The sequence below is a fragment of the Sturnus vulgaris genome, chromosome 8 (genome assembly GCF_052056855.1).
Source record: "Sturnus vulgaris isolate bStuVul1 chromosome 8, bStuVul1.hap1, whole genome shotgun sequence".
NCBI lineage: Eukaryota > Metazoa > Chordata > Aves > Passeriformes > Sturnidae > Sturnus > Sturnus vulgaris.
This window is the reverse complement of record NC_142250.1, coordinates 2,836,891-2,856,901: the sequence shown is the minus strand read 5'-3', so window position 1 is coordinate 2,856,901 and position 20,011 is coordinate 2,836,891. Positions and strand designations below refer to the sequence as shown.

General features: G+C 55.3%; 3 protein-coding genes across 6 annotated transcripts in view; 1 reads left to right on the top strand and 2 right to left on the bottom strand.

Annotated features, from left to right (window-relative positions):
• LOC148222928 (uncharacterized) overlaps positions 1 to 15,320 on the bottom strand; it is a 24,449-nt gene extending 9,129 nt beyond the window's left edge. Inside the window, exons 1-2 of one of the 2 annotated variants that reach the window (XM_088168562.1) lie at positions 15,263 to 15,320; positions 369 to 798 (exon numbers count right to left, since the gene is read on the bottom strand). In XM_088168562.1, coding sequence (XP_088024688.1) covers positions 369 to 771 — 403 coding nt within the window. In that variant the 5' untranslated portion in view covers positions 772 to 798; positions 15,263 to 15,320. Of the gene's footprint in view, positions 1 to 368; positions 889 to 15,262 lie in introns of those variants that run through there. The other variant, XM_088168563.1, reaches the window with a different exon arrangement.
• Positions 1 to 20,011, bottom strand: part of LOC148222925 (protein ecdysoneless homolog) — a 95,523-nt gene that overhangs the window by 48,240 nt on the left and 27,272 nt on the right. The window lies entirely within an intron of this gene.
• Positions 3,588 to 20,011, top strand: LOC148222927 (C-type lectin domain family 2 member D2-like). Of its 3 annotated transcripts, none has more exons than XM_088168549.1 (6): positions 3,588 to 3,730; positions 4,194 to 4,689; positions 5,084 to 5,179; positions 5,281 to 5,462; positions 5,644 to 5,744; positions 5,835 to 6,961. In XM_088168549.1, exons 2-6 carry the CDS (start codon positions 4,287 to 4,289, stop codon positions 5,947 to 5,949), a joined length of 897 nt encoding a protein of 298 aa, XP_088024675.1. In that variant the 5' UTR covers positions 3,588 to 3,730; positions 4,194 to 4,286; the 3' UTR covers positions 5,950 to 6,961. The 3 variants fall into 3 exon arrangements, with proteins under 3 accessions (XP_088024675.1, XP_088024676.1, XP_088024677.1); XM_088168550.1 differs by lacking the exons at positions 5,644 to 5,744; positions 5,835 to 6,961 and adding exons at positions 19,296 to 19,396; positions 19,487 to 20,011 and having other exon boundaries at positions 3,631 to 3,730; XM_088168551.1 differs by lacking the exon at positions 3,588 to 3,730 and having other exon boundaries at positions 4,187 to 4,689.

Sequence of the window (20,011 nt, the reverse complement as noted above, 5' to 3'; positions counted from 1 at the left end):
CTGGCTGCCACAACCACAGCCCGCCCTCCAAGCTGCTCCCCCAATGCCCGGCGAGCACAGGAGGGACCTCTCAGCCTGTTTGCTCCTCTCTCCCTCCCTCAACTGGCAGCCAGAGAGCCAAGAGCCTGGACACGGGCAGGGACACAGCTGTGGGGACAGCCAGGGACACCGCGCTGGGGACAGGCTGCAGCAGGAGAGCTGCACACGCTTGGGGGCAGCTGCGGCTGCCGCTTCCAGCCACTGCTGGCGCCGAGCGGAGCACGAGGCCTCTTCCACACATCGGGAAACAGCCACACACCTGCCAGCCCTGGCCTTGACAGACGACACTGTCCCCTCCCCAGAGGCCACAGGAGTGGCCCTGCACTCACCTGGCAATCTTCTGAGGATGTTTCTGTGTACATGGCCGGTTGCTGATGTGCCCTGGGGATCCAGGGGCTCCCTCACGCTGCAATCCGTGGTGCCAGTTTCATTCTCCACATCTTCACTCACTGCACGCTCACAAGTGGCATCTCCCTGCTCATGACAAGTGGCTTCTTGTGCCCCTGGCAAGTGTGTCAGCCCGGCTGCTGGTCCCTCCTGGAGATGCAGCAGCTCCTTCACAGGCCCATGGATGGAGCAGAATTCACTCTGCTCCAGCTCACAGCCGCCATCTCTCTGCTCGGAACAAACAGCTCCTTGTTCATGACACATCAGGAGTGCTATAAAAGCCTTTCGGAGATCGGCCTCGGGAACAGCTGTACACCCACGGAGAGGACCCATTGAAAGGGACATGATGACAGGTCACGGCTGGTCCCGACCCTACGGGACACCGAGGCTCAGGAAAGGAACCGGGTTTAGCCTTCGCTGCTGCGGCACCGGCTCGTCCCCAGGGATCGGCGGCAAGGACGAGACCGCGGGCAGCCGCTCCCTCCGCCGTCTCAGGGCACGGGGCACACGGGGGAAGCCGGCCCAAGGAACTCGCCAGAACTGCCCCGTTCCCCTCAGCGCGGCCCCTCCGGCCGCAGCGAGCCCCGGGCTGGGGCACAGCCGAGCGCGGCTTTTGCTGGAGCTGGCCCAGGTGCCCGGAGCAGCCCGGAGGCAGCGGGAGCGAGAAGCGCTGGTTTAACGGCCTTTGTTGCTCAACGATGTGAAGAAGGCGGAGCCAACAGTGTTTGGGGCCGAGGGGCGTCTGGAAAACCAGGAAGGGGGATCCAGCCAGGCGTCCATATAATGTCTAAATTTTAGGGACCCTATAAATAAAGGCGCCCCACGCCGGAGAGCTGGCAGACGGGCTGCAGCCAGGGCAGGGCCAGGGCGAGGCAGAGCGCACCGGTGGTCGGCATGCTGCTCGGAGTCTGCCGGACTTTGACCCTTAGCAGCAGCAAAAAGGAGCGCTTTCCCTCAATTCAAACCCATAAAAAAGCACCACAAAGATATTCTTTTTCCATTTAACCACTATATTAATGGAAAACCGTTATTTCCCGCCTAGTGAGACATCAAAAATCATGCAAAGGGTGTGTTTTTGTTCAATGGAGACCCTTCGAATCATAGGTGTAGGGAGGTCTTCCCCGGGTTAAACACAATTACCGAAAAGAAGTTTTTCTCCTTCATTTTCAATCGCTTTGCCTCTGGTAACCCCTCTGGTCTTTTGTTTGTATTTGTTTGTTTATTTTGTTTATTTGTTTGGTTTTTTATTTCTCGGGGGAATTTTGTTTGGTTTTGGGTGGTTTTTCTTGTTTTGTTGTTTTTTGTTTTGTTTTTGTTTTCCTTTTTTTTTTTTTTTTTTTGGTGGAGTGTCACTGAGGAATGTCTGGGGGCACTTCTCCCTCCTCGCTGCTCACACCTGGGGCTGCTGCACCTTGCCGAGTGCTGGGGAGTTTCCTCCCAGTCCCCTCGCACTATCCCTCTTCCTGGCAAGCACCGGCAGCGATGGGGAGAGCACTGGGAAGGAACTGGGAGCACTGCACCTTCCCAGTGCTCCTAATCTCCATCCCAGTGCTCCTTCTTCTTCACTCCCGCTGCTTCCAATAGCCCTCCCACTTCCCTCCCAGTGTTCCCAGTATCTCTTCCTGCGCTCCTGCCACTGGCAAAACAGAAAAGGTTTAGAACTCTCAGAAAGCTGTGTAAAAGCAAATTTCCAGATGGAGAAATGCAAGAATGCTGGAGATGCAAGGACAAGAAATAACAGGGCTGTGAGCTGTGTCGAGACTGGCCTCGGCAAAATATGTGAAGCAAGAGAGTAGAAATATGTAAGCTCATATATGGAGATCTCTCCATTGTTTACAAGCAAGCATTGTTCAGAACAAGATTTACGTGTGGCTTTATTAATTGGCCTGAGCAAACGCTTGTCAGTTTTTAATATTCTGCTATTGGCTAGAAAGTTGTTAAAAGACTTTGTCACAAAGAGAACTTCATCTGCTGTTTCCGTAGCTGAAGCTGTTCCATCTCCCTTGCTTGGTTCTGTAAAATGAGGCTGATGATTGGGATGGAATAAAGCTTCGAGACAGCTGCTCCAGCATTCCTGTCCTGCTCTTTGTGTACATAGATAGATGTAAATATAAGGTAAGAGCAAAAGTGTCCCAGAAAAACCCAACTTTGATGGTGTCCCTTGTCCTGCCCTGTTTCGTTTTATTAAACAACTGTTGGAATCCCCAGAGAGTTCAAAGGGACATCTGTCGAAGAATCCTTTGGGATTAGAAATGGATACTATTCTCGTCTGCTCCTGGCTGCTGGACATCCCAGGATGGAGCTGAGGAAGAAGCCCTGTGGAGAATCAAGGTGAGCTCTGGGGAAAAGAAATCACAGGACTAGATTTGTTTGTTGAGAAATGGGACGTTTATCACCGGCTAAAGACAATTATTACTACTGAACCTCATACTAATATTCAGGATGATGAATTGAAAGACCTTTAAACGAGGTCTAATAGGATGTATTCGAGCGCAGTCATTTACTCTGTCTTCCCATTCTCTTTTTGGGATGTCTACTGGAAACTTCATAATCTATACACTTTTGAACGGGCTCAGAGCGTGATTAAATTATTGCTGCTTGTCGAATGATCACGAACATTTTTCAACAGCCGACCCGCCCGTGCTTTCCCCTGGACCGCAAAACAAAACCGTAAAACCCTCAGTAACTTTTTTGAAGAGGGGAGAAGACTCCTTCACCTACGATTTGAAGGATGACAAAGAAAACAGAGCTTTTTCATGATTTTTGGTGTCTCAATAGGCGGGAAATCACGGTTTTCCATTAATTTCATGTCGAAATTTAAGGAAAATACATTTATGGTGCTGTTCTATGGGTTTCAATTAAGGGAATGTGCTCCATTTTACCGATCTTAAGGGTAAAAGGCGGGCAGACCCCGATCACCGCCGGCCGCCCGCCCGCGTCTCGCTGTGTCTTGCCCATCCCGCACCACTGGCTGCAGCCGGAACTGCGAAAGGCCGAGAAGCGCCTTCCCCCGGGCATTGGTCATTAATGACTCATTAAACTGCTCGGAATTAACGCAGCTGGAGTCAAAGCAGTGCTAGAAGCGATCCAGGCGGCACCAAGCGGCAATTCTCCATCGCCTCGCGGATTGGTTATCCAAGGAAAACCCATCCCCCCTCCCAATCTTCTTTGCGAGCAGCAGCACCGGGCAGCGGCACCGTCCGCGGCCTCGGTCACGGCAGGGCCGGAGCGCTTCTCGCTCCCGTTGCCTCCGGGCTGTTCCGGGCAGCCGGCGGCCCCGGAGCTCGGAGCGGCTCCAGCACAGGTACGAGCCGCGCTCGGCTGTGCCCCAGCCCGGGGCTCGCTGCGGCCGGAGGGGCCGCGCTGAGGGGAACGGGGCGGTTCTGGCGAGTTCCTTGGGCCGGCTTCCCCCGTGTGCCCCGTGCCCTGAGACGGCGGAGGGAGCGGCTGCCCGCGGTCTCGTCCTTGTCGCCGATCCCTGGGGACGAGCCGGTGCCGCAGCAGCGATGGCTCATGCCGGTGTCTCTCGGTAGCTCGGAGGTGGCTGCTCCGTGCCCGGCAGAGTTTCCGGCCGTGGCGCCCCGGGCTCGGCGCCGCTGCTCAGGCGGGAGGTGTCCCTGCCCGGCTCAGGGGTGGCACGGGATGAATTTGAACGAGCCTCAGAGCCCAAAGCACTGCAGGCGCCGAGTGGAGGCAGAAAGCGCCGCATCCTGCTGGAGCGGCTGGATGGACCTGGAGCGCTCAGCAGGCTGCGCTTGTCTCCGCAGGTCCGGGCAGAGGGGACAGCGCGGGACTGAGCTGGCAGCGCCTTCGTGAGCCTCGGTGTGCCGCAGGGCCGGGACCAGCCGTGACCTGTCATCATGTCCCTTTCAATGGGTCATCCCCGTGGGTGTACAGCTGTTCCCGAGGCCGATCTCCGAAAGGCTTTTTCAGCACTCCTGATGTGTCAGGAGCAAGGAGCTGTTTGTTCCGAGCAGAGAGATTCCGGCTGTGAGCTGGAGCAGAGTGAATTCTGCTCCATCCATGGGCCTGTGAAGGAGATCCTGCATCTCCAGGAGGGACCAGCAGCCGGGCTGACACACTTGCCAAGGGAACAAGAAGCCACTTGTCATAAGCAGGGGGGCACCACTTGTGAGCGTGCAGAAGGTGAAGATGTGGAGAATGGAATCTGCAGCAGGGATGGCAGTGTGAGGGAGCCCCTAGATCCCCAGGGCACATCAGCACCCGGCCATGTTCACAGAAACATCCTCAGAAGATTGCCGGGTGAGTGCAGGGCCACACCTGTGGCCTCTAGGGAGGGGACAGTGTCACTGTCAAGGCCAGGGCTGGCAGGTGTGTGGCTGTTTCCCGATGTGTGGAAGAGGCCTCGTGCTCCGCTCGGCGCCAGCAGTGGCTGGAAGCGGCAGCCGCAGCTGCCCCCAAGCGTGTGCAGCTCTCCTGCTGCAGCCTGTCCCCAGCGCGGTGTCCCTGGCTGTCCCCACAGCTGTGTCCCTGCCCGTGTCCAGGCTCTTGGCTCTCTGGCTGCCAGCTGAGGGAGGGAGGGAGGGAGGGAGGAGCAAACAGGCTGAGAGGTCCCTCCTGTGCTCGCCGGGCATTGGGAGAGCAGCTTGGAGGGCGGGCTGTGGTTGTGGCAGCCAGCAGCTCTTTCCTGCTGCAGGCGAGTGGTTCAGCTGCCATCCCGTGCTCACCTCGGCGCTGATTGTGCTCCTGGTGCTGGTGCTGGCGTTGTCGGTGGCCTTGGCTGTGCAGTCAGGTAAGGGAGGGGCAGCAGCCTGGGCCCAGCCCCTCGGGGCAGAGCGGGGTCCCTGCTCCCTGCACAGGGCAATCCTCACACCTTCTCCTCTTCCCCTGCAGCACCACAGCTTCCAGTTCCATCTGCGACTCCGCAGGTTCTGTATCTGGGCTGTCCCCGTGGCTGGGTTGGATACAATGGAGTGTGCTACTACTTCTCAAGGGATTCCAGAAGCTGGGAGCAGAGTCAAGAGCGGTGCTCCGAGCTCGGGGCCTCGCTGGCCATTCTGAAGGAGGAGGAAATGGTGAGTGAGGGGCTGCGGGCGCTGTGGGGTGTCTGAGGGGCGCCTGGGGGTGCTCGTGGTCCGGGCTGGGTGCTGGTGGGGCTGGGGCTGCAGCCCTGTGCCGGGGCCTTGCAGGGAAGGAGCCCCGGGGCCGTGTCCCCCCGAGGGGCCGGGGCAGCTCCCACTGCTCTCTCCTTGGCAGGATTTGTTCTTCCGCCTCCGCGGGAACGGCGATTACTGGCTCGGGCTGCGCAGACGGGGCGAGCAGCTGCAGTGGGGGGACGGCAGCAGCTTCAGCTCCTCGTGAGTGCCGGGGAGCCGGGCAGGGCATGGGGGGACAGGGGCACAACGTGTTCCCCTGGCATCCAGCGCTGTCTCTGCTCCTCCCTGCAGGGTTCCTCTCCTTGGCAATTCCGATTGTGTGTTCCTGGCTGACGATAAATTCAGGAGTGTGATGTGCTCCAATCCGCAGCCGTATCTGTGCAGCAAGGCCCGAGCTCCCCTGTAACAGGGGGTGGAGAAAGGACCTTCCCCCCTCTGGGCAGTCCCAGCTTCCCCTCTTAGCCCGGCACAGGGCTGTCCTTTCTCAGCTGCACCCTGTGCCTTGCACTTGCTCTCAGGGTCACCTCAGTGCCTGTTCATCCCCTCTGCCAGCGCTGGGCTGGCTGTTCCAAGGAAAAGTCTCTGCAATCCATCCTGCCAGCCTTGCTAGCTGGAGTGAGGGCATTGCCCTCAGTGCACAACAAGCTTCAAAGGGAAATCCAAATTTCTCTTGGCTCTTGAAATCATCACCAAGTGGCTTGACCGAGAGACTTTTGGGTGTCCTTGCAGAGGAAGAAGAACAGCTGACACGTGCTGTGAATCCCACTTTTGGCATCAGGCATCTGAGTGTAAAGAATGGTCTCTCTGTCTGTCTGTCTATCTGGCTGTGTGTCTGTTGCAAAGGATCTGATTGCTCTGCTGTGGGAGGAAAGGCAGGCTGGTTCAGGACAAGGATTTGTCACCCTTAGGGAGAAGCAGTGACGTGATGAGGCTGTAACTCCCGTCCCTCTGTGTTGGAGTGTGTGAAACAGAAGCCTCTGTGTATTCTTCAGAGAGAGAGATCAGAGTGCAGATGATACCTCTATGTTTAAATTTTCTGTTCTGTTCTGCTTGGATGTGCTTTTCCGTTGTTCTTGGGTGAGGAAGACAAAACAGTCGGATTCCACCTAGGGAGTCAAGGACAGTATCTTTAAACTTCAAGCCCTAAGCATAAACAACGTGAAAAGAGGAGAGCAGACACACAAGCAAGCAAGGAGGATGAAACCTCCCTATTTGAGACTATTAATTGGATAGCTGACTCCTGCATGCAAATGGACTGAAACCTATAAAGGTGTGAGCACTCGTGAGCAATTCCTCCTTTTCCTTCCATCTTGGAGTCATCCGGGCAGGGGCCACGACTGTGGCACTTGTATTGCTGGGGTGTGGCTTTTGTAGGCCTTTCGTGGGCCTCACAATAAATACCCATTTGTTCCCCTTAACTCTGTGTGCGACCTCTGTTCCAGCTCCTCAAGGCATCACAGAGATTGAATTAAAACTTTTGGATGGATTAAAGTATATTAAGCCACTCATACATGAAATAGAGGCGTAAGCTTAAGTTTTAATAAAGTAAGTAAGTAAGACAAATTTTTAAGTGCCTTAAGAATGAAAAAGCTTAGAATTTAGTGTTTAAAACAATTCTAGTTAGAGGTCAAAAAGAAGTCGCAAAAAGAGTCTCAGTGGAGAGCTCAAGAAACCACAATTTTAGTCATAATAAAAATATAGTAAGAATATTCCTTAAATTTTTCAGATAGGAACATGCTTATATATATATATGTGCAGATTATATGTAAACTTTTGTATTAAAAACCTGGAATTCTAATAGTTTTAGAAGGAATGCTTCAGATTGCTGTTTTTAGCTCATTGGGTAATTTGTAAATAAGAATCCGTGCACTGGGGAGAGACTCTCTGTCCCTCTTCTTTCTCCTCCCTGCCATCTTCATTGCCCAGAAGAAGACAGGAGCTGCGGCTGCAACTTCGGCCCTCCCGGGGCCTTGCACGGCAGAGCTGCTTCTGCTCCTGATCGGGACTGTGCTGCTATTTGGGACTCTGTGCTGAAAGCTTTTAGCACGGACTGGAACACTTGGGCCTCTTTGCCTTTTGGGACTGCTGTGCCTTTACAATAAACAACTTTATAGCAACTCACAACTGCGGAGCTCTTTTGAGGATTCAAACCCACAAAAATCCTGACACCTCGAGCCTTTCCTGATGTGTTCTGTACCTGCCCAGGGTGAGGAGGAGAGGGACAGAGCGGTTTTGCTGGCACCAGGCACCTGGTGTATTTCTGTTTTAATTTTTCCTAGTAAAGAACTCTTATTCCTATTCGCATATCTTTGCTAGAAAGCCCCTTAATTTCAAAACTATAATAATTTGGAGGCAGGGAGGTTTACATTTTCCGTTTCAAGAGAGGCTCCTGGCTTTCTTAGCAGACACCTGTCTTTCAAACAAGATAACTCCTTTGAAGTAACACACGAGGCATCTCTGCTTTTGATTTTGGGAGAATTTGTAGTGAAGGAAGTCTGATGGAATTAATAGGGAAGACAAGTGTGGTGTGCTCCCTTTCAAGAGATTTCTATTGGAGTATATTCTGAAGTTAACTGGTTAATTTTCCCTTATTGTCGGTGTTCAAGCTGGGGCATTTCCCATTCAATACCCTGCAATATTAAGGGTATCAATTGAAAGAAACCTGCCTTGGCCATTTTTCCAGGGATATCAATTGATTGGGAATCTCCATGTTGTATTTTAAATAGAACAAGGAGCACCCTGTATGATGCGATTATATGAGTTTCAAATGAGAGTAAACCCTCAGTTTTCATCATCGGTAAGTTTAGGTTGACTGGGAATCTCTTTTGTGCCTTCTTTTTTAGGGTTTAAGTTGGTAGAAACCCCGAATAATTCCATCATTTGAGGGATTTCCATTGAGGGTCAAGAAAAGGACTGGGAAAAAACAGGTGGCAAAAAAGTAGAAAAAAACAAGGGAAAAGGGCAGAAAATTAAAAAAAGGTAGGAAGAAAGGGTGGCCAAAAAGGGGGAGCAAAAAAGGGTGGCAAAAAAAAAGGCAGTGGAAAAAAATGGAGAAAGAAGGAGGGGAAAGGCAGCAAAAAAGGGAGAAGAAAATAGGGGTGAAAAAAGCGCTGGGAGAAAAAAGCACAGAAAAATGGGGGAAAAAAGGCGGGGAAGCGTGAAAAAATGGAGATGGCATAATGGTGAAAAGGTGGCGTTGAAGAAGTAGAGAAGCACTAGAAAGGTGAGGAGAAAAGGGTGTGAAACATGAGTGGAAAAACGATAGGAAATATGAGGGGAAAAACGGGAATCCCAGAGACACCCACACACACCTCAGGCCCCCCACCCAAATCCCACACATCACCCCCACACACCCCCAAGAGAGCCCCTCCAAATCCCACACACACCTGGGCCTGGATTCTTACAGGAACACACGGGAACAGCTTCTTGAAAGGGGATGTCGATGTGGCACGCGTGTGCCTGCGAGGAGAGGCTTTCTGCGCCACTTTCCGGCCATGGAGCGCCCCTCGCAGCCACGTTTTCCCAATTGTCCAATGAACTGCTGTCCTGTCCTAGCTGCACGTAACACACTTTAAATACGGGCTGTCCGTACAATAAAGTTGGCCTTTTTCCCCCAAAGAGATCCGTGTGTGTTGCTGTCTTTTCTCTCTCTTGTCAGCGCAGTAACCACAAGTTGAGTGGCTGTTAAAATTTCTAGTTTCTTATTTACAGCTTGCATAACTTGTTCTGTGATCACGGCCATGAGCTGATCGAACATGTCACCGGAAAAAACTCTGCCTCAGTGGGCGAGGGGGACACAGATGTCACAGTGACCTGAGCGGGGAGCCGGCGCTGCGCAGGGGACCCGGGCACGGAGCGCGGCTGGAGGAGAGCAGCGGTCGCCGCCGCCGCTCCCTCCTTGGTTTGGGGAAGGCGGGGGACGAGCGGGCAGATCACTGCTCCCCGCTGGGCTCCCGGGGCCCCCGGAGAGGCACCGACCCCCACGCAGCCGTCCCGGCCGCTCGTAGATCCCGGAGAGGGATCCGCCTGCATTTCCGCTCGCCCACACTCTGCGATCTTGCTCGCAGCGAGAGCTCGGGCTTGTGCCAGCACAGCCCGCATGGGCAGCCTTGGGCTCCCAGCAGCTAGAGGGGCCCGCGCTTCCCGCGGTGGAAAACCATCTCTCCCCGGGGCGCAGATGGCGAGACTGGGAGAGCTAAAAGTTCCCGTGCAGTCTAAATCAATTAAAATGTCTCTCAGTGTTGAGAGCACGGTGTCCTTCTTTTCACAAGGTTGAGTTCCCATATTTAAAGAGAAATCCGGTGCCCCCAGCACTGAGCCTGGGGTTTCCGCCGCCTAAAGCGAGCTAAACAGTAGCTCTGGGGCAAAAGTGCTCCCGTTACCTCTATGATGGAGGCACAGCCGATGAATTCCGTGGGATGTCCCGTCCCGCTGCAGTCGGGTAAGGGTCCACGATCTTCCCAGATGGCTCTCTCGGTCCCGGCCGTCGTCACGGGTCCGGTCCTGCCCCCAGGGTGCCGGGTCCTGGTTTTTCTGGGTGTTCCAGCCTGCTCCTGGCACGGCTCTGGCTCAGCTCTGAGCGCAGCCCCGGCTATCGACAGCCTCGCTGGGTCTGCCCCGGTTCGGCAGGCTTCGGGCCACGAATTCTTCGGTGCCCTTGTCGGAAAAGGTCCCCGAGATCAAGCACTCGGCGAAGCTCCAAATGCAGCCGTGGAAAGGGATATTAACCCTTGAGATGCGGCGGAAATAAAACACACAGCTACATGGTCATCTTTCATGATAGGAAAGAAACAGACGAGTTTATTCAGAAACACATTGTTTTTATAGCATGACTCGCAACTCCAAGAGCAGCAAAAGGTGATTGGTTCCGAGAGAAGACACCCCCATTCCCAGGGCCTGGTCACGAACCACAACAGGTGTTCTATCTTTATTATTAAATTCCTCTCTATTTTGACCAAGTTATCAACCTGGGCGAAATTGTCCCGAGCCTTCAGCTGGACCAGCTTATCAGACTGGGAACAGAGCTCAGAAGCTCTGGCCTGGAATATTTTTCAGGCTGTAATTTCCTTGCTGTCTCAACATGTGTACCCACAGAAATTCACAGGGCTACGAGGCTGGGAAGTGAAGAGCAAAGCTGCTGTGAAGGTAAAGCTCAGATCCTTCAGAGAAATCACCCAGGTCACTGGAGCACTGGTACAGGTTGGAAGCAGAAAAGGAGAGATTTCCAGTCAAGTCTTTGTAGTTGGGTGGGGAAAAGGGTGCTGATAGCCAATGACTGCAGGGATGGTCATCTAAATTAGTTCAGACCAGATTTCCTTTCTTTGAATTGGTGAGGGTTATTAACCTCACCTGCAGTTATAAAACCAAATAGTTACAGTTTTGGAATTTATTCTAGTTTAATCTAGCTGTCCTCCGTGGTGCATTCACTCACAGCAGCCATATTGAACTCTCTTGGGATGTGTGAATTTGCTTCTGTCCCTATTCCTAACCTCATCCTTCATGGTTTTTCAGCCTCTTTTTAATATGCTGGTATATCTGTAGTTATTTCCATTGATATGTGTCCCTCTGCAGCATTTCCATGGATAAAAACACTGAAGAACACTACCTAAAGGTGAGCACGGGGACCAGTGGGAAAGGATGTTTTATATCAGCATTTTCTGTCCCTGTGGTGATACTGCTGTCCCTGCGAGGGAGCTGGGAAATCTGTATTTCTGCTCCTGTGATCTTTCTCATCTTTGCCACAGCTGATTCCAACCCCAGGTTTTCCCACTGTAATGATAATTCTGGACATCTCAGAATGTATCCACAGCCCTTGGAAATACCATTATGAAGAAAGGAAAAGTCAACTCACACCATTTCCAGGTTGGCATCCTGGCTGTCCCTCGGTGCACCTCTTTCAGTGACAGCAGTCGGTGGCCATTCCTGGTGCGGTTCTTTGATTATTTTATCTTACACCATTCTCTGTATTTTATTCCCTTCACCCTTCCCAGCCTTTCCCGTGCCTCTCTTTTTAACCAGCACGGCCACCCCATGGTCTCTCGGTGCAGCTCTTTCAGTCGTGGGGCAGCGACCACTGCTGGTGCAGCACTTGGAGAACATTTCACACCAGTCTCTCTCTATTCTATCCCGTCACTCCTCCCAGCCTTTCCCGCTGCTCTTTCAGCACCTCCGCAGCCCTGACGCTCCCTTGGTGCAGCTCTTTTTGGTGACACTTGGGCAGCAGACAATGCTGGTGCGGTATTTTTAGACTATTTTATACCATTCTCTGAATTTTATTCCCTTACATTTCCCAGCCTTTCCCGTGGCTCTTTTTAACCAGCACGGCCGCTCCGACGGTGGCTCGGCACTGCTCCATTAGTGATAGCGGGCAGAGGAGAGCCGGCGGTGCAGCTTTTTATTCTGATGGTTTTCTTCTCTGGATCCCATTGCAGCAGCAGCCCAGCTGTCCCTCGGGGCAGCTCTTTCAGTGCCAAGGGGCCGTCTGGACAGGCGGCTGCAGCCAGGCCAGGGCAGGGCAAGACACAGCGCAGCGCTGGCGGGGGCGGGCGTGCGGCGGGGCTCGGAGTCTGCCGGCCTGGGCACTTCAGGCACAGAAATGAATCCCAATTCTCGGCCATATCCAGCACCTGCTATTCCTCCCCTCTTCTCCTGCATGGATTTCACAGTTTTCCGTTTCCTGCCACATAGGTGGAAGGCCGAATGCCCACCTGCCCCATGCCCATCCCCGCTGCTTTCCACCGCTCCAGCCTTGTCCCTCTTTCTCTCCCCGTTACTTTGCACCACTTTCTCCTCTTCCTCTCCCTGCCACCTCGCAGCAAAGACATTTCACCCACTGGCACCAGCTGCCCCCTCTCACTCGCTCCCATTTTGCCCACTTTGAGCTACTGGAGCTGCCTACATGTGGAACCAGACCCGCTGTGGGGCCTGGTAATTGTGGGATAGGAGTGAATCATCACAGGGCTGATTGGAGTGGACTGGGTCTGGCCAGGTGCCAGGAAAACTCCTCTGTCCCTCTCCTCCTCACACTGGGTGGGCAACAGAACACATCAGGAAAGGCTCCAGGATCTCAATAAAGGCAGCAAGAGATCTCTCAACCATCATGGGAATGGGACAGGGAAATTTAATTCCATTTACTACTAAGTAAATCATAGTAAGGAAATAAGCATGTGTGAGCTGTTCTTCAACATTGAAGCACAGTCCAGAAGTCTCCTGGTCAAGCCACTTGGTGATGATTTCCAAGAGCCAAGAGAAATTTGCAATTTTCTTTTGAGCTTGTTTTGCAATGAGAAAGATCCCCTCAGTCCAGCAGGCAGGGCTGACAGGATGGATGGCAGAGACTTTTCCTTGGAACAGCCAGCACAGCGCTGGCAGTGGGGATGAGCAGGCACCGAGGTGACCCTGAGAGCAAGTGCAAGGCACAGGGTGCAGCTGAGAAAGGACAGCCCTGTGCCGGGCTAAGAGGGGAAGCTGGGACTGCCCAGAGGGGAGAAGGTCCTTTCTCCACCCCCTGTTACAGGGCACCTAGGGCCTTGCTGCACAGATACGGCTGCGGATTGGAGCAGCTCTAACTCCAGAATTTATCATCAGCCAGGAACACACACTCGGAATTGCCAAGGAGAGGAACCCTGCAAGGAGGAGCAGAGACAGCACTGGATGCCAGGGGAACACGTTGTGCCCCTGACCCCCCATGCCCTGCCCTGCTCCCCGGCACTCACGAGGAGCTGAAGCTGCTGCCGTCCTCCCACTGCAGCTGCTCGCCCCGTCTGCGCAGCCCGAGCCAGTAATCGCCGTTCCCGCGGAGGCGGAAGAACAAATCCTGCCAAGGAGAGAGCAGTGGGAGCTGCCCCGGCCCCTCGGGGGGACACGGCCCCGGGGCTCCTTCCCTGCAAGGCCCCGGCACAGGGCTGCAGCCCCAGCCCCACCAGCACCCAGCCCGGACCACGAGCACCCCCAGGCTCCCCTCAGACACCCCACAGCGCCCGCAGCCCCTCACTCACCATTTCCTCATCCTTCAGAATGGCCAGCGAGGCCCCGAGCTCGGAGCACCGCTCTTGACTCTGCTCCCAGCTTCTGGAATCCCTTGACAAGTAGTAGCACACTCCATTGTATCCAGCCTAGCCTGGGGGACAGCTCAGAACCGATGGCGGAGTCGCAGGTGGAACTGGAATCTGTGGTGCTGCAGGGGAAGAGGAGAAGGTGTGAGGATTGCCCTGTGCAGGGAGCAGGGACCCCGCTCTGCCCCGAGGGGCTGGGCCCAGGCTGCTGCCCCTCCCTTACCTGACTGCACAGCCAAGGCCACCGACAACGCCAGCACCAGCACCAGGAGCACAATCAGCGCCGAGGTGAGCACGGGATGGCAGCTGAACCACTCGCCTGCAGCAGGAAAGAGCTGCTGGCTGCCACAACCACAGCCGGCCCTCCAAGCTGCTCCCCCAATGCCCGGCGAACACAGGAGGGACCTCTCAGCCTGTTTGCTCCTCCCTCCCTCCCTCAGCTGGCAGCCAGAGAGCCAAGAGCCTGGACACGGGCAGGGACACAGCTGTGGGGACAGCCAGGGACACCGCGCTGGGGACAGGCTGCAGCAGGAGAGCTGCACACGCTTGGGGGCAGCTGCGGCTGCCGCTTCCAGCCACTGCTGGCGCCGAGCGGAGCACGAGGCCTCTTCCACACATCGGGAAACAGCCACACAATTGCCAGCCCTGGCCTTGACAGATGACACTCTCCCCTCCCTAGAGACCACAGGCGTGGCCCTGCACTCACCTGGCAATCTTCTGAGGATGTTTCTGTGTACATGGCCGGTTGCTGATGTGCCCTGGGGATCCAGGGGCTCCCTCACACTGCCATCCCTGGTGCAGATTCCATTCTCCACATCTTCACGCACTGCACGCTCACAAGTGGCGCCCCCCTGCTCATAACAAGTGGCTTCTTGTGCCCTTGGCAAATGTGTCAGTCCGGCTGCTGGTCCCTCCTGGAGATGCAGCAGCTCCTTCACAGGCCCATGAATGGAGCAGAATTCACTCTGCTCCAGCTCACAACCGGCATCTCTATGCTCTGGAGAAACAGCTCCTTGCTCCCGACACATCAGGAGTGCTAAAAAAGCCTTTCGGAGATCGGCCTCGGGAACAGCTGTACACCCAGGCGGATGACCCATTGAAAGGGACATGATGACAGGTCACGGCTGGTCCTGGCCCTGCGACACACCGAGGCTCACGAAGGCGCTGCCAGCTCAGTCCCGCGCTGTCCCCGCTGCCCGGACCTGCGGAGACAAGCGCAGCCTGCTGAGCGCTCCAGGTCCATCCAGCCGCTCCAGCAGGATGCGGCGCTTTCTGCCTCCACTCGGCGCCTGCAGTGCTTTGGGCTCTGAGGCTCGTTCAAGTTCATCCCGTGCCACCCCTGAGCCGGGCAGGGACACCTCCCGCCTGAGCAGCGGCGCCGAGCCCGGGGCGCCACGGCCGGAAACTCTGCCGGGCACGGAGCAGCCACCTCCGAGCTACCGAGAGACACCGGCATGAGCCATCGCTGCTGCGGCACCGGCTCGTCCCCAGGGATCGGCGGCAAGGACGAGACCGCGGGCAGCCGCTCCCTCCGCCGTCTCAGGGCACGGGGCACACGGGGGAAGCCGGCCCAAGGAACTCGCCAGAACCGCCCCGTTCCCCTCAGCGCGGCCCCTCCGGCCGCAGCGAGCCCCGGGCTGGGGCACAGCCGAGCGCGGCTCGTACCTGTGCTGGAGCCGCTCCGAGCTCCGGGGATCGCCTCCTGCCCGGAGCAGCCCGGGGGCACCGGGAGCGAGAAGCGCTCCGGCCCTGCCGGCGGAATCAGCGCGCACGCTGCACAGCGCCGGCATCAAAAGTGGCGCTGGGTCGGCTTCGGTATTTTTGAGCAATCAGCGAGGCGGATCGCGCGGGAAGTGCGGGGCGATGTCGCTGCAAACAAAACTTTCCCCGTGTGACTCAGCCTGGCCACGAGCCGATTTCCATGCCCACATTTCGAGACATTTCGCCGTCCCGGCTGCAGCCAGGCGTGGGAGAAGAGCCAGACGCAGCGCAACGCTGCTGGGAGTTCGGCCGTGCTCGGAGTCTGTCCGGCTTGTCCCTTAAGTTGACTAAAAAGGAGCGCTTTCCCTCAATTCAAACCCATAGAACAGCACCATAAATGTATTCTCCATCAATTTAAACAGGAAATTTATGGAAAACCGTGATTTCCCGCCTGGCGAGACACCAAAAATCACGACAAAGGTGTGTTTTTCTTCGATAGAGTCCCTTGAAATCGTAGGTGAAGGGGGATTCTCCCCCGTTCAAACATAGTTGCCAAAAAGAAGTTTTTCTCCTTCATTTGAAATCCCTTTTCTTCTCGTAATCCCCATTTTGTGTGGGGGGAAGGGGCTATTGGAGATGGAGGTCCCTGAGCAGTGTCTGCGGGCACTTCTCCCTCCTCACTGCTCACACCTGGGGCTGCTGCACCTTGCCGAGTGCTGGGGAGTTTCCTCCCAGTTCCCCTCGCACTATCCCTCTTCCTGGCAAGCACCGGCAGCGATGGGGAGAGCACTGGGAAGGAACTGGGAGCACTGCACCTTCCCAGTGCTCCTAATCCCCCTGCCAGTGCTCCTTCTTCTTCACTCCCGCTGCTTCCAATAGCCCTCCCACTTCCCTCCTAGCATTCCCTGTGCTCCCACTTCCCTCCCAGTGTTCCCAGTATCTCTTCCAGTGCTCCCGCCACTGGCAAAACACTGTGGGACGCTGTGGGAAATTGAAAAGGTGTAGAACTCTCAGAAAGCTGTGTGAAAGCAAATTTCCAGATGGAGAAATGCAAGAATGCTGGAGATGCAAGGACAAGAAACAATAGGGCTGTGAGCTGTGTAGGGACAGGCCTCGGGAAAATATGTGAAGCCACAGAGTAGAAATATGAAAGCTTCATAATGAAGGTTATCCATGGTTTTAAGCTATTACAAGCAAACATTGTTCAAAGGAAGATGTTCGTGTGGTTTTATTAATTGGCCTGAGCAAACGCTTGTCAGTTTCTAATATTCTGCTATTGGCTAGAAAGTTGTTAAAAAACTTTGTGACAAAGAGAACTTCAGCTGCTGTGCCAGCAGCTGAAGCTGTTCCATCTCCCTTGCTTGGTTCTGTAAAATGAGGCTGATGATTGGGATGGAATAAAGCTTCGAGACAGCTGCTCCAGCATTCCCATCCTGCTCTTTGTGTACATAAATATATGTAAATATAAGGTAAGAGAAAAAATATCCCAGAAAAACCCAACTTTGATGCTGTCCCTTGTCCTGCCCTGTTTCGTTTTCTTAAACAACTGTTGGAATCCCCAGCGAGTTCAAAGGGACATCTGTCAAAGAATCCTTTGGGATTAGAAATGGATACTATTCTCGTCTGCTCCTGGCTGCTGGACACCCCAGGATGGAGCCGAGGAAGAAGCCCTGTGGAGAATCAAGGTGAGCTCTGGGGAAAAGAAATCACAGGACAAGATTTGTCTCTTGAGAAATGGGACGTTTATCACCGGCTAAAGACAATTATTATTACTGAACCTTATATTAATATTCAAGGTGATGAATTGAACATGGGTCAATATGAACTGTTCGAGTTCAGACCTTAACTCTGTCTTCACATTCTCTTTTTGGGATGTTGTCCACTGGAAATTTTATAATCTATTCACTTTTGAAGGGGATCAGAGCGTGGTTGAAATGATTGCTGCTTGTCGAATGATCATGAATATTTTTCAATAGCCGACCACACCCGTGCTTTCCCTGGACCCCAAAACGAGTAAGCAAAACCCTCGGTAATTGTGTTTGAACTGCAGAGGATACCCCTTCACCTGTGATTGGAAGGGTGTCAAAGAAAACACAGCTTTTTCATGATTTTTGGCGTCTCACCAGGCGGGAAATCACGGTTGTCCATTAATTTCATGTTTAAAATTAAGGAAAATACGTTTATGGTGCTGTTCTATGAGTTTGAATTGAGGGTAATCGCTCCATTTTACCGATCTTATGGGTACAAGACGGGCAGAACCCCACACATCGTTTGTCCGCTGTCCCTGGCACCATCTGTCAGATTTGCATGGCTCGGGTGGAGCGCTTCTCTCTCCCGCTGCCTTCGGGCTGCTCCGGGCACCTGGGCCAGCTCCAGCAAAAGCCGCGCTCGGCTGTGCCCCAGCCCGGGGCTCGCTGCGGCCGGAGGGGCCGCGCTGAGGGGAACGGGGCGGTTCTGGCGAGTTCCTTGGGCCGGCTTCCCCCGTGTGCCCCGTGCCCTGAGACGGCGGAGGGAGCGGCTGCCCGCGGTCTCGTCCTTGCCGCCGATCCCTGGGGACGAGCCGGTGCCGCAGCAGCGATGGCTCATCCCGGTTCCATTCCTGAGCCACGGTGTCCCGCAGGATCGGGACCAGCTGTGATCTGTCATCATGTCCCTTTCAATGGACCATCGCCGTGGGTGTACAGCTGTTCCCGAGGCCGATCTCCGAAAGGCTTTTTTGGCACTCCTGATGTGTCAGAAGGAATGGGCTGATTGTTCCAAGCACCGAGACGGCGGCTGGAGCTGGAGCAGAGTGAATTCTGCTCCATCCAGGGGCCTGTGAAACAGCTCCTGCATCTCCAGGAGGGACCAGCAGCCGGGCTGACACACTTGCCAGGGGCACAAGAAGCCACTTGTCATAAGCAGGGGGGCGCCACTTGTGAGCGTGCAGTGAGGAAAGATGTTCAGAATGGAATCTGCACCAGGGATGGCAGTGTGCCAGAGGGAGCCCCTGGATCCCCAGGGCACATCAGCACCCGACCATGTACACAGAAACATCCTCAAAAGATTGTTGTGTGAGTGCAGGGCCACTCCTGTGGCCTCTAGGGAGGGGACAGTGTCATCGGTCAAGGCCAGGGCTGGCAGGTGTGTGGCTGTTTCCCGATGTGTGGAAGAGGCCTCGTGCTCCGCTCGGCGCCAGCAGTGGCTGGAAGCGGCAGCCGCAGCTGCCCCCAAGCGTGTGCAGCTCTCCTGCTGCAGCCTGTCCCCAGCGCGGTGTCCCTGGCTGTCCCCACAGCTGTGTCCCTGCCCGTGTCCAGGCTCTTGGCTCTCTGGCTGCCAGCTGAGGGAGGGCGGGAGGAGCAAACAGGCTGAGAGGTCCCTCCTGTGCTCGCCGGGCATTGGGGGAGCAGCTTGGAGGGCCGGCTGTGGTTGTGGCAGCCAGCAGCTCTTTCCTGCTGCAGGCGAGTGGTTCAGCTGCCATCCCGTGCTCACGTCGGCGCTGATTGTGCTCCTGGTGCTGGTGCTGGCGTTGTCGGTGGCCTTGGCTGTGCAGTCAGGTAAGGGAGGGGCAGCAGCCTGGGCCCAGCCCCTCGGGGCAGAGCGGGGTCCCTGCTCCCTGCACAGGGCAATCCTCACACCTTCTCCTCTTCCCCTGCAGCACCACAGATTCCAGTTCCACCTGCGACTCCGCCGTCGGTTCTGTGCTGTCCCCGTGGCTGGGTTGTATACAATGGAGTGTGCTACTACTTCTCAAGGGATTTCAGAAGCTGGGAGCAGAGTCAAGAGCGGTGCTCCGAGCTCGGGGCGTCTCTGGCCATTCTCAAGGATGAGGAAATGGCGAGTGAGGGGCTGCGGGCGCTGTGGGGTGTCTGAGGGGAGCCTGGGGGTGCTCGTGGTCCGGGCTGGGTGCTGGTGGGGCTGGGGCTGCAGCCCTGTGCCGGGGCCTTGCAGGGAAGGAGCCCCGGGGCCGTGTCCCCCCGAGGGGCCGGGGCAGCTCCCACTGCTCTCTCCTTGGCAGGATTTGTTCTTTCTCCTCCGCGGGAACGGCGATTACTGGTTCGGGCTGCGCAGACGGGGCGAGCAGCTGCAGTGGGAGGACGGCAGCAGCTTCAGCTCCTCGTGAGTGCCGGGGAGCCGGGCAGGGCATGGGGGGACAGGGGCACAACGTGTTCCCCTGGCATCCAGCGCTGTCTCTGCTCCTTCCTGCAGGCTTCCTCTCCTTGGCCATTCCGAGTGTTTGTGTCTGGCTGACGATGAATTCAGGAGTGTGACCTGCTCGAATCTGCAGCCGTATCTGTGCAGGAAGGCCCTAGGTGCCCTGTAACAGGGGGTGGAGAAAGGACCTTCTCCCCGCTGGGCAGTCCCAGCTGCCCCTCTTAGCCCGGCACAGGGCTGTCCTTTCTCAGCTGCACCCTGTGCCTTGCACTTGCTCTCAGGGTCACCTCAGTGTCTGTTCATCCCCACTGCCAGCGCTGTGCTGGCTGTTCCAAGGAAAAGTCTCTGCCATCCATCCTGTCAGCCCTGCCTGCTGGAGTGAGGGGAACTTTCTCATTGCAAAACAAGCTCAAAAGAAAATTGCAAATTTCTCTTGGCTCTTGGAAATCATCACCAAGTGGCTTGACCAGGAGACTTCTGGACTGTGCTTCGATGTTGAAGAACAGCTCACACATGAGCATTTCCTTACTCTGATTTACTTGGTAATGAATTGAATTAAATTTCCCTGTCCCAATCCCA

Coding starts and splice junctions, on each gene's coding strand:
- LOC148222927 (XM_088168550.1), top strand. CDS start 4,287: ATGTCCCTTTCAATGGGTCATCCCCGTGGGTGTACAGCTGTTCCCGAG. Junction 4,690..5,083: donor CATCCTCAGAAGATTGCCGG/GTGAGTGCAGGG, acceptor TTCCTGCTGCAG/GCGAGTGGTTCAGCTGCCAT. Junction 19,397..19,486: donor GGCAGCAGCTTCAGCTCCTC/GTGAGTGCCGGG, acceptor TCCTTCCTGCAG/GCTTCCTCTCCTTGGCCATT.